This window comes from Aulonocara stuartgranti (genome assembly GCF_965226115.1).
Source record: "Aulonocara stuartgranti genome assembly, chromosome: 1".
NCBI lineage: Eukaryota > Metazoa > Chordata > Actinopteri > Cichliformes > Cichlidae > Aulonocara > Aulonocara stuartgranti.
In genome coordinates this window covers 15,551,077-15,566,841 of record NC_138939.1, presented here as the reverse complement: position 1 = coordinate 15,566,841, position 15,765 = coordinate 15,551,077, and the positions used below count along the sequence as shown (strand labels likewise).

Genomic DNA, 15,765 nt, shown 5'->3' with positions numbered 1-15,765 from the left:
GTAATGTTATGAATAAATGATAGAAATCCTAACAAAGCCTACAGTATGTTTGTCAGCTAAATCATTTCAGGATTGATCAGTCAGGACTTAAATGGGGTTTTTTTTTTTTTTTTCTTTTTTATTTGAACCTTCTCAATTTTATTCAAGAGCCATAAAGTGTATCTGCAGGAACACGACAGCTGTGATAGCACATCGGTCACTGTCTTCTCGGATGTGTCTCAGCCTATAGTTTGATTGTTCCCTGCAGAATAGTGATGGTCTGTCCAGCTATGTTGATTCTTCCATCATCTCTCACTTCAAGTTCCAGCTCGCCGCCACGACTAGAGCACTGGTAAGCTGCACAGGCACAGTAAGCCGATTGATAATGGATAAAAGTGGAACACATCAGTTATCAGATAAATGACACATTAGTAATACGTACCCAGCAATTTCTTCTTTCCTAGTTTGTCAGACCAGTAGCTGCCTAGGACTGTGTGGGCAGATCCTGCCAGAGCACATAAGCAGGAATAGGTTAACACTTTCTCTCAAAATGCATTAATAAGACACCTGTAAATGCATCCACTTTAGTCCAGCTGCTTATATGTAAATGTTTTTAGACACACAAATGTTCAGAATTATGTTATTTGATGAATAATAACTATAGATTACATATTAGTGAAGGGCAATCATCTTACCAGTGACAGGATCCTCAGGGATGCCAACCCACGGAGCAAAGTTTCTGGAGTAAAAGTCATATCCTGGCTGGCAATCCGGTGATCCTGTTTCCACATTTTAGCAGCGTTTGATATTTAATATTTGTTGGCAGAAACATTCAGTGAATTTTGTTATACAAATTAAAATGAGCAACAAACGAGTCCACAGGACGGTGATGGCAAAGTACTGTGCTCTTCATCACCATCATCATTAAAACACCAAATGAGGGAATGTTTTTAGCAGAGTGCTGTTCATCCCTCCAGCAGAGGTGCATTGAAGCTTTTCTGATGGTACATGGTGGGACAACACCTCACTTAAACACTTCATGTTGGGTTTTCTTTGGTTTATTCTTAAAGGGAAGCATTGACTGTTAAGTCTTCAATTTAATGGAATTGCTACATGTGGTCTGATCCAACAAGTATACAACTCTACACAGCTCCGATTACCTTTCATAGTGACGACGACGGCTCTGACTCTTCCACTTCTCTCACTATTCTGAAGAGCCACACTGTCAACTTTCAGATGGGTAAGCACGGAGCTGGAGAAAACACACAAAAAGCACATACACATTTACAAAAATGTGATGAGTGGGTGTAGAAGGCTAGTTGCTTGGTTATTTGTTTGGCCTTCAAACATATGAATAAGCCCCACTACCTGGAAGCCTGAGAAATACAAATGTTTGAGACTTCATGAACAACAGGACCATGATTCAGATTCCTTTCAATTTGGCAACAAGCAAAGTTTTTTTTTTTTTTTACTAACGTGTCACAGCTGTCAGCCAGTCGAATCAGCAGCTTCTTGGTGTTGTTGGACAGATAAACTTCCTGAACCGGGAGGTTTCCCACTGCCGCCTGTGTCACACATGTAAAGGCAGAGATTTAGCTGAACACACACACACACACATATACACACAGGAATGTAGCTACACTTTCACAAACCGTTCACAAAAATGTGATTTCTGACCTTGATGGTATCTTTGAAGTCGTTGGGATCCTGAAATAAAAGGAGTTCAGAAAGAAAACCATTTTACATACACTGTTAATAATACAAAAGAATCTTTTTATTTATTTATTTTTGACATTACAGGAATTGATGTGTTTATGTAACTAAAGAGAAAAGTTTATTTTACCTGTCGTGTGGGGGGGTTCAGAGGAAAGTCCATGATGTACCCTTCCTCCTTCTGGGTGACGCACAGATCTCCACTCTTGGTCTCAAACACCAGGGTGGGGTTTACATTTTCTGAAAGAAAACATCCATTACATGGTTATATGCTGGCACCTCTTTGCTCCTTTTTGCAGTCAGCTGCATTGTGCGGTACAGGCATCTCTAAAAAAGAAAAACAAATCGCTCCAGCAGCCTTTTCTAATGCACCTTGGTGTCACTTTTTCTTTTTTGGAAAAACATTTTTATGTGTAAATGTTGCATCTTACTGTTGTATTGGAACAGCACTGCTGCAGAGGCCAGAGTGGCATGACCACACAGATTGACTTCAGTGGTTGGTGTAAACCATCGAAGGCGGAACCTTGATCCTGTTAATCACACATTTAAGACTTTTTTTCAATTTTGTTTTGGTTTTAGTTTCAAATACACAAAGTTAGGCAGTGCAGATAATGATGTTGGTAATTGGCTTACATCCACAAAGGTCTTCAAGGTCAACTTAATGATTTATTGGCTAAAGATTGACTAAAAGACTTATAATTTAGTAACCATCATTCTTAAAAGTGTGGTGTGTTGTCAACGTATATAAAAGTACTGTAAAGATTTAAAACATGTCACATTTGACCTATGACCTCCCCTTCAAGGTCAAGACATCTAAACATTATAATAATGCTATATAGAGCTACTTAAAACTGTTTCTTACTGCCATTGAACTGTCAACATGCAGGCATATAGGGAAAGATACATTCAATTCAATTCAATTTTATTTATATAGCGCCAAATCACAACAAAAGTCGCCTCAAGGCGCTTCATAGATACAGAGAAAAACCCAACAATCATATGACCCCCTATGAGCAAGCACTTTGGCGACAGTGGGAAGGAAAAACTCCCTTTTAACAGGAAGAAACCTCCGGCAGAACCAGGCTCAGGGAGGGGCGGCCATCTGCTGCGACCGGTTGGGGTGAGAGAAGGAAGACAGGATAAAGACATGCTGTGGAAGAGAGACAGAGGTTAATAACAGATATGATTCAATGCAGAGAGGTCTGTTAATACATAGTGAGTGAGAAAGGTGACTGGAAAGGAAAAACTCAATGCATCATGGGAATCCCCCGGCAGCCTACGTCTATTGCAGCATAACTAAGGGAGGATTCAGGGTCACCTGGTCCAGTCCTAACTATATGCTTTAGCAAAAAGGAAAGTTTTAAGCCTAATCTTAAAAGTAGAGATAGTGTCTGTCTCCCGAATCCAAACTGGAAGCTGGTTCCACAGAAGAGGGGCCTGAAAACTGAAGGCTCTCCCTCCCATTCTACTTTTAAATACTCTAGGAACAACAAGTAGGCCTGCAGAGCGAGAGCGAAGTGCTCTAATAGGGTGATATGGTACTACAAGGTCCTTAAGATAAGATGGGGCCTGATTATTTAAGACCTTGTATGTGAGGAGCAGGATTTTGAATTCAATTCTGGATTTAACAGGAAGCCAATGAAGGGAAGCCAAAACAGGAGAAATATGCTCTCTCTTTCTAGTCCCTGTCAGCAGATGAGAAAAAATGTGGGAGATGGCTCTAGAAAACATCTGTGTGTCAGCAGAGAACTGCAAATGTCAGATGATATTTTTGGCAAATTACAAGAATACTGAACCCTTACTGCCATGGTTTGGGTTCACTTTTTACTTATTTAATTTAAATAACAGGCGCACTTTAAAAAGTCATACATGCTTTCATCTTATTACATTTGGACTTTTGTAATTCCCTCTAACCAGTTGTTTTTCTCTCCTTTCTCAGCAAATATAATTTAGAGTATTTTTCAAAAGTCACATTTTTAAGTCTGAAGTAAAACTTATTGTATCTGTTCCTGCTTCCTCTTTGTAAATAATACCTGCATTCCTCTTGGACCGACTGCACACTGCAGTTTTTCACTGTGACAGCTTGTTGCACAATTCTTTGGACTCCATACAATGTAACATTGTTACCTGACAGACTGCTGAGGACAGGTGTTTTTCAGTTTGTGCACGCAGTGAGTAAAATGCTCTGTGTGTGTTTAACTGCAAAGGAACACTAAACATAAGCTAATGAACAGATAAACCTAACTTGGAAAAATAATGAGCTCCTGCTAATGGTTGTGGGTCCTTAATTCTGCCTAATGGCACTAGTTTGATTTTGCTGAAGGCTAACCTTTTGTGATGCTCTTATGCAATCCAAAATTTGTAATTGACATTTCCTAATAGGTACAAAGTGCCATGAAATAGACTTTGTGGTGATTTGAATATATTTTTCTCTAATTTAACTGTATTTTGATCCTTAAATGTCTGTTCTCTGTGGCAAAACTTCAAAGTTTTAATTGTGTGACAGTGTCACATCTTCCTATGGTCACTAGCAGATATTTATGTCCTCAATAGTAACCTGGAAGCTGAACTTCTTGCTAAATTTTCATCCTAATACCAGCTATCTCAGGGGGGCAGTTTGCTTTCATTGAGTAGATTTGTCCTTTTTACGGATAAACTTTTTTCACTTTTTTTGTAATCTCAGGCAGACTGATCCAGGCTTTTTCCTCATCACATTTAGACTATTTTAATTCCCTCTATGGAAGGCTCAGCCAGAAGTCCCTGCCCTTATCTGCCTTGTTCAAACTTTAGCTGCCTGAGACGAGAAGAGCCAAGATCACATTACTCCCACTACATTAGACTTATTCAATATAGAATTGATTTTAAACTTTGCTTTATTGTTTGAACAGCCTTACATGACTTCACTCACCTGGTTAACAGAGCCATGGCCTTGATTCAGACCTTCCTAACTGTTCCTGCTGCTCACATCTTTACAAAAAGAGATCTGGCATTTTCTCTTAGACCCTCACAGCTGTGCAAATTCTTCACCACTCCTCACAACTTTTTTTTTTTAAGTGACTCCTTTTTTTCCTATCATACAATTTCCTTGACTCATTTATTTCACTTGTCATATTATTCAAGTTTTGTGTCGTGTTTTTATTTTTTGTTTTATTTCAGTCTGTTTTTTTTTTCTGTAAACCATTTTGCAACGATTATATACATAAGCTTTATTATTATCATCATTCTTATGACTATAAATTCATACAAACTTGTTAATCTATATTGAAAATTTCTATCCTGCACCTATAGGGGCTACTTTAAAGTTTAAGCAGCATGTGAGCCGTACACCATACTGTACACTTTTGAAAGAGAGCTTTCCATTACAGCAATACAATCTAAGAGGCTTTGGAATTGGCAAGGCAAAAGTGATCTGTATTAAAACAGACATACCTGTAGTAAAGCTATCAGAGGGATTCGTCCTGGTGATGAAAGCAGTTTCTGAGAGGTTCATCTCTGCTGCTATCTTGTGATACAAGTCATCACTCAGCTCCTGTTAGAAACACACGATTTAACGAGCAAATGATAGTGTCCTGAGCTGCTTTGACCAGTTAATGATTGTAAGCTTCTGGCAGACAAACAGAGGAAGTTTGCTCACTGAAAATGAATAAACATTAAATAAGTTAATTGGAAGCAGCAGCCTGATGTGTCTTATTCAGTTCTTGTGTGATAGCACAGTTTTCAGCGGAACGCAACAAACCACTTTCATTTTCATAGTTGAATTTACAAAAGATTGTTTAAGTTAAAATACTTTTAAAAACACATCTTGTCGAGTTTGTTTTGCAGAAAGAATTTCTGTTTCTGGTCTGCACTTGTGCGAAGCACCGATGCAGGCCGCCATAGCGCAAGACTAAACATTAAGCTTTGACCTAAATATTCTTACTCACACGCTGAAGTGGACAAACTGCCGCTGGGTTTCCCCTGAACGGTAAATTGGTGAAGGCATCCAGCGTGAACACTGGTATCTCCATTGTAGGTGAGCGAAAGAAGACGAAAATGGCTTGGAAGTTAAGAGCCTCCGTCCTTCAGCACGGATTTTGATGGAAAGGGTCCACACGCAGTGCTGTGGATGGACTTTTGACCCTCCCTCTGCATGTGTTTTTTCTCTCTCCCTGCAGCCTATCCTATTTTCCACTTGTTTTAGTCACATTTAGACATAACCGGTTTGCGACTGTAGTAGAATGAGTATGTGTTTAAGACTACAAACTTTACCCCTTAAGATAGTCACTTAACTGTGGTTATTTGACAATCTAAAAATAACATTTTTAATGCGATAAATACTGTTTTGTATTGTATAGATAGCCAGAATATGCATGACTAGTCTTACAATATTTTGAGAGAGTGATTAATTTATGATTATAGACACACAAAAAATCCGACTACCCTGACGATAGTTTAGTCTTAAACGCATAATCTAGATTTTGAGTTTACAATAACGGGCACGCTGAATATTTGGTAAATTGTATTTTTATTACATGTCCCAGATACCAGCTCTCTTTGGAGTCGTAAACACAAGCGTCATATCAATAAGCAATTTGGAAAACACGGACTAGTAACAGAAAAAAAAGACGCTAGAATGAATCAACGTTTATAAATCGAAATCTCGCGAGAACATACCTGTGCAAGTTTGCTGGCAGTGTCACCTGAGGCACGGGGCAGGAGCAGGAGACCGGGGATAAGAGGAAGCGGTGAGATAATTTTACCGGTTCACTCATTGCTAACTGTGGATGTGTTTCTTTATGGAGTTGTGTTTTGACATCCAGTGAAGACGCAGGACCGTTAAAACGAGAATTCGTTTGTCCTGTACGTTTGACCGCTGTCTGTGTCCTACAGTTAGCCTTAGCGGCTAGTCTGCTAAATGCTAATGTTGCCGAGCTAACGTTTTCGCGTAAGTCTGGCTTACGAGAAACATATAACTAGTATGAATATTAGACTGATGGATACTCAGATTTGGAGAACTTTTTATTAAGATGCCGTCTTGCGTTTAAAGGATCAAGTTGGGTATAAGTTGAACTCCGACTAGGTTAGCTAGCGCGGCTCTCGAATTTTTAGCACAACACATAAACAGCTGGAAGGAGGAAGTATCAGATCATAGCTATTTAAGCTGTTCTGGCCGCTGCAAAGATACAGAAAGTCGTTATTAGATATGTTCTTTGAAAGCTTTTTGTGTCATATGTTACTAATAGTTATTTACTTTGTTTTATTGTACAGTTCCGGCGAGGTTTGTTGTCGGTTTAATCTGAATTTAAAAGTAAAAAAAAGAGTCTAGTCTGTCACTGCGTCGACATACCCGCAAATGTTAAAATATGAGATGAATGCAAACTATCCGGATAGATGCACCAGTAAACATTTAATCTCAGTGTTAACTTTTGCCAAACCTGTTGCTCTTGCAAATCGGTTGACAAAAATAGGATTGAAGGGGAAGATTCGGCAACAACTCGAGTGATCTTATTTATGTTTAATAAGCCAAATTCCTTTAAATTAATTATTCCTTCAGCTTTTATTTACCAGATTAAAATTGAGGCCATCATGCCCACACTTAACAATGAGGGATTGTTATTGCAGCCTAACTTTGTTTTAAAATTCTTTTTAAAATTCATTTTGTGTGTAAAGCACACACGGGGGATGTTGGCTATCTCAGGATCTTACTCACAAGTGAGGGCAGAAAGGGATTGGATGTCGGGCTGAGGCTTTTTTTTTTTTTTTTTGCAGTGATGCAGATTCCGAACCGGATTTTTGTGATAACGAGAGACCTGAACGTGAAAGCAAAGCTGTCAATTTACCGATTGATATACGTCCTTACCCTCACCTATGGTTATGAGCTCTGGGTTGTGGCTGAAAGAATGAGATCACAGATACAAATGGCGGAAATTAGTTTTCTCCTAAGGGTCGCTAGCCTCTCTCTTTTTAAGATGGGTTGAGGAGTTCAGCCAAGCCACAGGCATTCAGAGTAGAGCCACTACTCCTGCACATTGAAAGGAGCTAGTTTGAATATCTCAGGCATCTGATTTGGATACCTCCTGGGCGAGGTGTTCTGGGCATGTCCTACTGGAAGAAAGCCCCAGGTATTCCCAGGACACTTTGGAGTGCCTTGGTGTTCTCCTGAATGAGCTATAGGAGGTGCCTGGGGAGAGGGAGGTCTGGGTTTCTCTGCTTAGGCTGCTGACCTCACGATCTGGCCCCAGAGAAGCAGGAGAAGATGAATGGTCAAGTACTGTTTGCAAGCCAGAAGCATTAAAAATTTTCCACTTCATTATCATTAACAGTGAATGCACACATTATTAAAATGCACACCAGAATGCAAAGAAAAATAGTAATAGCAAATAGTAATTCATAACAATAAATGCATTTTTTTTTTTAAAGTTTGTTCAGTGTCCAGTACCCCCAGAGCAAATGACCAGAATACTTTTGGTCCTTTATATAGATCTGGCACAGGACTCCACATAGTGACCCGCGCTTGTTGGTCAGCAAGACTAGAAGCATAATGTTTAGAGATACACTAAATATGATTTTTCTCGGCCGATTCAGATTTGTTTTTGAAGTCTGACCTACCGATCCCTATTTTCTAAGAACAACAAATGACAACACATGGAAATGAATATCTACTCATCTTCAATGCTAATATGAGCTGCTTTCTTGCCACAAGGAGTAGCCACAGCAGGTAGTGTCCCCCTTTTTTTTTGGGGGGGGGGGGGGGACTGTTTCGAACTGGAAAACTATACACCCTTACTGACGCATCCGACTGGAATAGAGCCAGTAACTTTTTTTTTTTTTTGCCAAATGAATGTTAATCATAACACTGTGGAGTCAGCTTCAATGCAAAATATCAATTTTGTAATAAATGGATTATTAAACTTAAGAATTCATAACTAAGCAAGTGTTGCTGACACAAATGTCTTTCTGCTGTGTTGTGCCGTCTGTGACAGTGAGGATGTCTTTGAATGACGAGGGGTACGTGGTTCGGATCAGAGGACTTCCCTGGTCCTGCACACAGGAGGAGGTGGCCAGTTTCTTTTCTGGTGAGGAAACAGACGTCTTTACATCCTCAGACAAGACCTTAGCTGTTAGTGTTGAAATTGTCACTAGACTAGTTAAATCGCTTAGCATGGCATTCAAGTTTGCATGCACAAGTCTTTTGTAGCACATCTCTGTTTTTGTTATATGCCACACTATTCAAATTTCAGTAGCAATATCAAAGAGCCAAGGGTATCAAGAAAAATGGAAATTATGACCAAAGAATTGGATAAAACATCCAAGCTTTCAAGATGATTTTTAGGACAATAATGTAAAGGTTGTTTATTACTTATCCAAACTTACCTTGAGTGCCTGAACTTGGATGTTTAATTTTTTTTTATTAATTTTTTTATCTTTTTGCAATGGTTCATTACCATTACCTCTTCTCTAGCAGAAGACATCAGTTTAAAAACTTGACGCAATCTCTCTTATGTTTAGACTGTGACATCGCGGGAAAAGTAAATGGAGTGTGTTTCACATACTCAAAAGAAGGCCGTCCGAGTGGAGAGGCATTTATTGAGCTGAAAACAGCAGAAGATTTCAAGAATGCTCTTGCGAAGGACCGTAAATACATGGGGCACCGATATATAGAAGGTAAGCAAACTGGTTAAAACTGAGCAACAGATTTGAATGTTAAGGACGCTACACACTGAACACGTTGAATTTTGCAATGTGATCCAGGAGTTAAAGCTGTATCACGCTGCTTTTGTACACATTTCACAATGTCAGTGGGGCGATTTGAACTATTATTAGCAGAGTTGGCAACACATAAGGAGGTATCAATCATTCTAGAGAGGCGTCACTGTTTAGCTCTGCGTCTGAGGTAAAATGGTATTATTTTACCATTTCTATTTCATTGTGTATTCAGTCCCAGTGTGCAATCTGAGTTACAGGTACACTTGCTGCCAGATACAGTGATCTGATTGGTTACATCTGTTTATTCAGATCCATAAAATCGAGCTTGGTTCAAAATAAAAGCAAATGCCCCAAATTCATCAACTGAAATTATGCGGTCAGTGTGAACTGCTGTGTTAAGAAAAGGTGAGTCAGAAGAATATTTTTAATGCAAGAAATAGTTACATTTTACGCGTCTGGTGCATAAAGGTTTTTTTTTTTTCTCTTTCTTTGTATCATTAATGGTTCATAAAGCAGCAGTTATTCAGTTATATTGGGTTCCTCATTTGCATATGAAGCCTTTAAGAAAACTGTAATGAACATGTTTAAGTTTAATTTATGACCAGCATGTGATGTTTGTGAGTGTCTGTCTGTCCAAATCAGTGTTCAAGTCGAACCGTAGTGAGATGGACTGGGTGCTGAAGCGTAGCGGTCCTGCTGACTATGACAGCTGCAGTGGCTGCATGCTGAGACTTAGAGGCCTGCCCTTTGGCTGCAGTAAGGAGGAGATTGTTCAGTTTTTCTCAGGTACATGAACACTGAGACTTTTGGGTAAATACTACATAAAGTTGTATTGATGTTACAGTAGATATTTTAGTCTGAAGGATAGTTTTTCAGTGCTGTAGTTTGTGTTTTGTTTTTTTTTTATTGTTATTCAGAACACCGTAGCAGTCAAATGAGATGCAACCATAAATTTAATTTAAGACAAACACTTAAGAAAGCCCTTTGTCGCTTCATTGCAATATAGACCTTGTGCAGAATATTTAAAAAGGCTATAAAAAGACAAGTCTTTTAAAAAAAAAAAAAAAAAAAAAGAGCTGTCAACTTCACACGATCTTCACTATAAACAGGGCTATATTAGGAAATGTGATGTGGATCATTAAAAGAAAAAAAGAAATCCAAATACTGCCAACTTCACTTTGAACAGTGCTTTTCACTTTTGCCACTAAACCCCATTGCAATACATAGGCATATGCTAACCTTCAGAGTAGATTGACAGGTTATTAAACTTAACATGATTAACTGTGACTAAGTTATTAAACATGTCTGCGTGTTCTAATGTGTGTTTGTTCTTGCAGATTAGTCATGCTGTGCTTACTAATTTGTCCTTGTCCGAATTGTTAGTAGTACAGCAATGATGTTGGTGTTCTGTTAGTCCATTATTTAGCACATTTGTATGACTTAAGATGCCATAGCTCCTAAAGTATTTAATAATAGAATGAGCTGGGCTGTTTTGGCTGAGGGAAGACAATCCCATAAAACTGATCTGGGGTCAGTATTAATGACACTGGCATTGGCTATCTAGGATAATATACACTAATGATTAATATAGATGGATACTAATATTATATTTTTTTCAGATAAAGCATAATTTGGCCATTGTGCTACATATACTCTGTAGTTGTTGTTGTTTTTAAAAAAAAAAAACAAAAAAAACAACAAAAAAAAAAACAAACAAAGGTGAACATACAGTGGCTTATAAGCTGACTCCAAGGCAGTTTTTTTTTTTTCTTCTTCTGTTCCACTGCTGAGCAGCAAGTGTAAAGTCAGTCCCCTAAGATGCTCCTATTTTAAGTGGTATGAGATAATACAGCTGTTGTTTATTTGCTTTAATGACCCATTAATCCTTAAAGCTCCACTGATGTAGTGGGTGTTGTACAATCAATTCTATCAGTCTACCTACCGACCTATGTATTTGTGTGCTTGGGTTAAAGGGTTGAGAATCGTGCCAAATGGGATAACTCTGCCAGTGGACTACCAGGGGAGGAGCACAGGGGAAGCCTTCGTGCAGTTTGCCTCAAAGGAGATAGCAGAAAAGGCTCTGGGGAAACACAAGGAAAGAATAGGGCACAGGTGGGACAGATGGGAAAGGGACGGGCTGGACTGGGTTGGGCTTCTGTTAACAGCATTTAATGGGTGGTGATATTAGAATAATTGTGGTATTATTGGGTTGGGGTCTGAATATAAGCATGGGTGGATGTGCTAGTGTGATTATTATTATTTATTTTTTTATTTTTGGTAAAACTGATAAAATGGTAATTAATAATGGGTGGATCATGTTATATTTATTTTTATGCTAATAAGCTTAATTGGTTTATATATTGTAATTAAATGTGAAATATTGGGATGGTCTGTCTGTTTTTTCAAATAAAGGTTGGTGTATTATTTTTGTCATAGACAATTTTCCCGTGTTCATTTAAGATGTGGGAGCTCTATTTAATTGCCTTACAGAAACATTTGGGTTTAATAAATGATTCATTGGTCCTTATTTTATGACCTTCGTTGATTTATGTAGATCATTTATTATGGGTGGGGGGTATAAGTATAGAATTAAAACAAACAGCCAGCACAGGTTCAACCATTAAAGCAGAGAAACAATAAAGCACCTAAAAGCCCTGTAATGATTTCCTTGGCTGTAAGTAACAGTGGTGAGGTTGGTGTAGAAATCCTTTACTTCAGCCTTAAGCCCAGCTAGTGAGATTTTGAGGTCAATCATTCAGACCACTGATTAGAATATTTCTACTTTTGTGTCTTTATCTTCTCTCTGTAAATTATATCTATGTTTGTAACCTTAATTGAGCCACTTCAACACCTTAACCCTCTCCTCTGCCTCTTGTTTTTTTTTTTTTTTTTTATCCTGCGTATCTCTATGTACCTCATATTTCAGGTACATAGAGATTTTTAAGAGCAGTCGTAATGAAATCAGAGCCTACTATGAGGTGCCCCGGCGGGGAATGGGAGCCCAGAGACCAGGGCCCTATGATAGACCAATGATGAGCGGCCCCAGAGGAGGGTTTTTTGGTCCTTCTCCTGGCCGTGGTGCCACCATGATGGATAATATGAGGAGTGGAGGTGGTTACGGAGGAGGTAAGCAGTTTTTGTCTGACCCTGTAGAAAAGGACCTTCAGTTATATTCAGAATAAATTATATTCAGTTCTCTCTCATTCTGCTGGTGTAAAGAGCCTTGTTTCACCTGTAGTGTATCTGTGAGCGGTGAACTGCAGATTGTCTTTGCTGTGTTACTGTGTCCAGGTTACAGTAACTTTGACAACTACAACGGGTTCAACAACTACTGTTTTGGCAACGGCATGTTTGACGAGCGAGTGAGAGGAGAGAGGGGAGGAAGAGGTAAAGTTCAGATTTTATTTGCCTTTCAGAGTTGTGTATTTGGAGTTTAGTGCCCCTGCTGAAAGGCTGGAATATTTTCTGATATTTGGTGATTACATTTGGTTAATTGCATTTTATTTTTCTCAAACATGTACTTTATCTGCACAAAACATTTGTTAATGAAAACAGGAATGTGCTTGGATGTTTAGTAAGTTGCCCAAGGACATTTTAACATACGGATGAAGGAACTGAGGATTCCTGCACTGCCAAGCTTCTGAATAGTAGACCAACCCTCTCTGAATCTAAAAACTGAAAACAAGATTTTTGGGGCCCACAGTTGCAAACTGAGTAACCAGTGAGGAACGTAACTTGTCTATCCAGAAGATATGTTTAAAAACCACGTGTACTACTACACCACACACCCCTGTTTCAAATGATTAAAATAGAAAATAACTTCTGAGCAATTTCAGACTTCTACATGTTCCAGCTTGTATGATTTGAAACTAAAATCATTCAAAAGGCTTTTTTTTTTTTTCTTCTTTTTTTTTCAGGACAAATGATTGCCTTGCCTTTTTCAACAGCCATCTTAAAAATTGTCACCATCTTGAGTTTTCAAATAGCTTATCATGAAACTGTAACTGGTACTTCTACCTGCCTGTGAATGATTTCCCTGCAATTTTATCTACTGCACTAACTGCTGATGTCAATAAGTGAAATTAGGATTTGCTTTGTGAAGCAGATGTCTATGGCAGTAAATCTAAGACTTCTCAGTGAAGATTTAACACCTTTTATGTAAGAAATATATATTATACACACATGAAATACTGAATTACTGTTTTGTTTTTCTCTCTGCCCCACCACCACCACTTAGGAGTGGGAAGCCATGGTTACAGTAGTCAGAGTGATGTCGGCTCAGGCTTTCATAGCGGTCATTTCGTCCATATGAGGGGTCTACCTTTCCGTGCCACAGAGGGAGACATCGCTAAAGTAAGAAAACGCTAATCTGATGATTTGTCTTAATGTCTGGATCAAGCATATCAAACTCTGTGGATTTAACTGAAAATATTTTTATTAGGTGGCAGAAAACTGCATTATTCAGTTGAGTGTGTCACGTGTGAGAGAGGGTTTTCATACTTTCTCATTTTTGAAGTTAGAAGTTGGAAATGTATTATCTATGTGGGAACCCAACCTGTCCAGTCCTTTAGATCTGAGATGTCTGGTTTCTGCTCATGTCTTAAAATATCCAGAATTGTATTAACCTTCATTTATTTTTCACAGTTCTTCTCTCCTTTGAACCCGTTAAGGATCCACATCGATATGGCTCCCAACGGCAAGTCAACTGGAGAAGCAGACGTGGAGTTTCGCTCCCATGAAGATGCCGTGGCCGCCATGTCCAAAGACAAAAACCACATGCGTATGATTTGGCTTTTTTTTTTCTCTCTCTCTCTCCCCTCAAGCCAGTGTTTCCATTACTCTCACTCAGAGATACTTGTCAACTCACAGCAGAATAAGACAGTGGGAAAAATTAAAATAAAAATGTCAGTGAGGCAGAATTAACATAGGAATACATTTTAAGGAGGTTAGTCTTCCTATTGAGCTTAGACCAAGTGTCTAAGATATTTCAGCTTGATTATCTTTACTAATCAGTTTCAGATAAATGCATACATGTCATTTACATTAATGTCTAACAATATTTATTTTTAAATGAAACGTCCATAAACCTCTTTGACTGATTGGGTTGATGTTGGTTTTCCACAGAACATCGCTACATCGAGCTGTTTCTTAACTCGACAGCCAGCGGTGCCGCTGAAATGAGTGAGTTTTAACAGTGTTTTGTTCAGCTTGATACAGTTTCATTATACATTTATAATTTTGAGAATGAATTTGATCATTTTCAAACCAAATGATCTTTTTTGAAAACCTTTCAGGCCGTGGCAGCGGTGGTTACTATAGTAACTCAGGAGGAAGCTCCCGGAGCAGCGGGCTGCGAGGTGCATACTGATGATGTCATCCCACAGCTCCAGTCCATCCTGGCGTTCATGTCACGTCTCTGAAGGCCACATTTAATCAATGAGTGTTTCTAAGCAGGAAAGCTGACGTGAAGTTCCACATTTTCTTTCCTTTTTGTTTTTAAAAAAAAAAAAAAAAAAGGCAGAATGAAAAAAGTAAGACACAGACATGACCACAACGAGCACTATTTTCACACTATTCCTAGAAGCATATGAAGAACAACATGGCTTACACGGAGATAAAAATCCCGGAGCTGTCACAGGTGCTGAACGTGCTCAACTGGTCATGTCAAAGGATTCATGTTTCTTAAAATTGAAGATTGTAGTACAGTTTATCTGAATACACACAAATACAGAAAAGATACAAATTGCAGAAAGATGTTGTCTTTTGTAATTATATTTTATGGAATGGTATTAAGAGCGTTACATCTGAATGCATTAGTTTTTGACGACTTTAGTGGGATGCACTTTTTTTTTTTTTTAAATTCTCCAGTGCAGCAGGAGCTTCATCCCACAGAGCAACAGCTGTGGTGTTTGATATGTAAGGGGTGGGTGGATTGCTTTGGTTTGGGTATCTCGTTGCAAGTCTTCATAGGTTGCGGTCTTAATCATCTTGATTGAAGTGTGTTCAGATAATAACATCCATTTGACCTTGACTTCAGATCAGCTTTTCTGGTTGAGAATGTTTTGTAAATGTGAGCCTGTGTGTTTTTTATGAATGTTTTCACAGTTCATTACAGAATTTAAAAAAAAAAGTTGAAATATTATATTCCACTCTCAAAGAGTTGAATTAAAATAAAGTCTATATTTGAGCTGTAAGATAGCTTGTGCAGCTGTTGTACATTTTGCCTAATAAATTTTATATTTAATTGTCTTTCTGACTGTGATGTTATTTGAGGACAAATCTCCATATTGAGGTTATTGAAATAAGAGTCCACATTTTGTTTAAAAAAAGCAAAGCTGATTCAAGTTGAGGACTTGAATCGGCTAGGAAAAAATGACAGGAAGCAGG

The 15,765-nt window shown here is 38.5% G+C and overlaps 2 protein-coding genes across 3 annotated transcripts; one reads left to right on the top strand and one right to left on the bottom strand.

The window, feature by feature from the left end:
- Positions 1–22: 22 nt before the first annotated feature.
- On the bottom strand, positions 23–6,266 carry LOC309707152 (phenazine biosynthesis-like domain-containing protein 1). Its single transcript, XM_082534293.1, has 10 exons — positions 5,616–6,266; positions 5,122–5,221; positions 2,124–2,222; positions 1,823–1,932; positions 1,657–1,686; positions 1,456–1,544; positions 1,140–1,231; positions 675–758; positions 422–484; positions 23–336 (listed from the first exon to the last, which is right to left on the bottom strand). The coding sequence occupies exons 1-10, from the start codon at positions 5,697–5,699 to the stop codon at positions 224–226; spliced, it is 864 nt and encodes a 287-aa protein (XP_082390419.1). The 5' UTR covers positions 5,700–6,266; the 3' UTR covers positions 23–223.
- Positions 6,267–6,318: 52 nt separating this feature from the next.
- hnrnph3 (heterogeneous nuclear ribonucleoprotein H3 (2H9)) lies at positions 6,319–15,627 on the top strand. 2 transcript variants are annotated; one of them, XR_014276920.1, is made up of 11 exons: positions 6,319–6,416; positions 8,655–8,747; positions 9,181–9,336; positions 10,021–10,164; positions 11,352–11,490; positions 12,305–12,504; positions 12,670–12,765; positions 13,616–13,731; positions 14,049–14,158; positions 14,503–14,559; positions 14,673–14,731. XR_014276920.1 is itself a non-coding variant. In XM_082534258.1 (11 exons), the coding sequence occupies exons 2-11, from the start codon at positions 8,660–8,662 to the stop codon at positions 14,744–14,746; spliced, it is 1,206 nt and encodes a 401-aa protein (XP_082390384.1). In that variant the 5' UTR covers positions 6,319–6,416; positions 8,655–8,659; the 3' UTR covers positions 14,747–15,627. The 2 variants fall into 2 exon arrangements, 1 of the variants encoding a protein (XP_082390384.1); XM_082534258.1 differs by having other exon boundaries at positions 14,023–14,158; positions 14,673–15,627.
- Positions 15,628–15,765: the final 138 nt, after the last annotated feature.

What these genes read in the sequence shown, in the direction of transcription:
- LOC309707152 (XM_082534293.1), bottom strand. Translation starts at nt 5,699, where the DNA reads ATGGAGATACCAGTGTTCACGCTGGATGCCTTCACCAATTTACCGTTC. An exon ending in CGTCGTCGTCACTATGAAAG is followed by an intron (nt 759 to 1,139) that starts GTAATCGGAGCT and finishes ATGTGGAAACAG; the next exon opens with GATCACCGGATTGCCAGCCA. An exon ending in CCCTGAGGATCCTGTCACTG is followed by an intron (nt 485 to 674) that starts GTAAGATGATTG and finishes GTGCTCTGGCAG; the next exon opens with GATCTGCCCACACAGTCCTA.
- hnrnph3 (XM_082534258.1), top strand. Translation starts at nt 8,660, where the DNA reads ATGTCTTTGAATGACGAGGGGTACGTGGTTCGGATCAGAGGACTTCCC. An exon ending in TGGAGGTGGTTACGGAGGAG is followed by an intron (nt 12,505 to 12,669) that starts GTAAGCAGTTTT and finishes TACTGTGTCCAG; the next exon opens with GTTACAGTAACTTTGACAAC. An exon ending in AGGAGAGAGGGGAGGAAGAG is followed by an intron (nt 12,766 to 13,615) that starts GTAAAGTTCAGA and finishes ACCACCACTTAG; the next exon opens with GAGTGGGAAGCCATGGTTAC.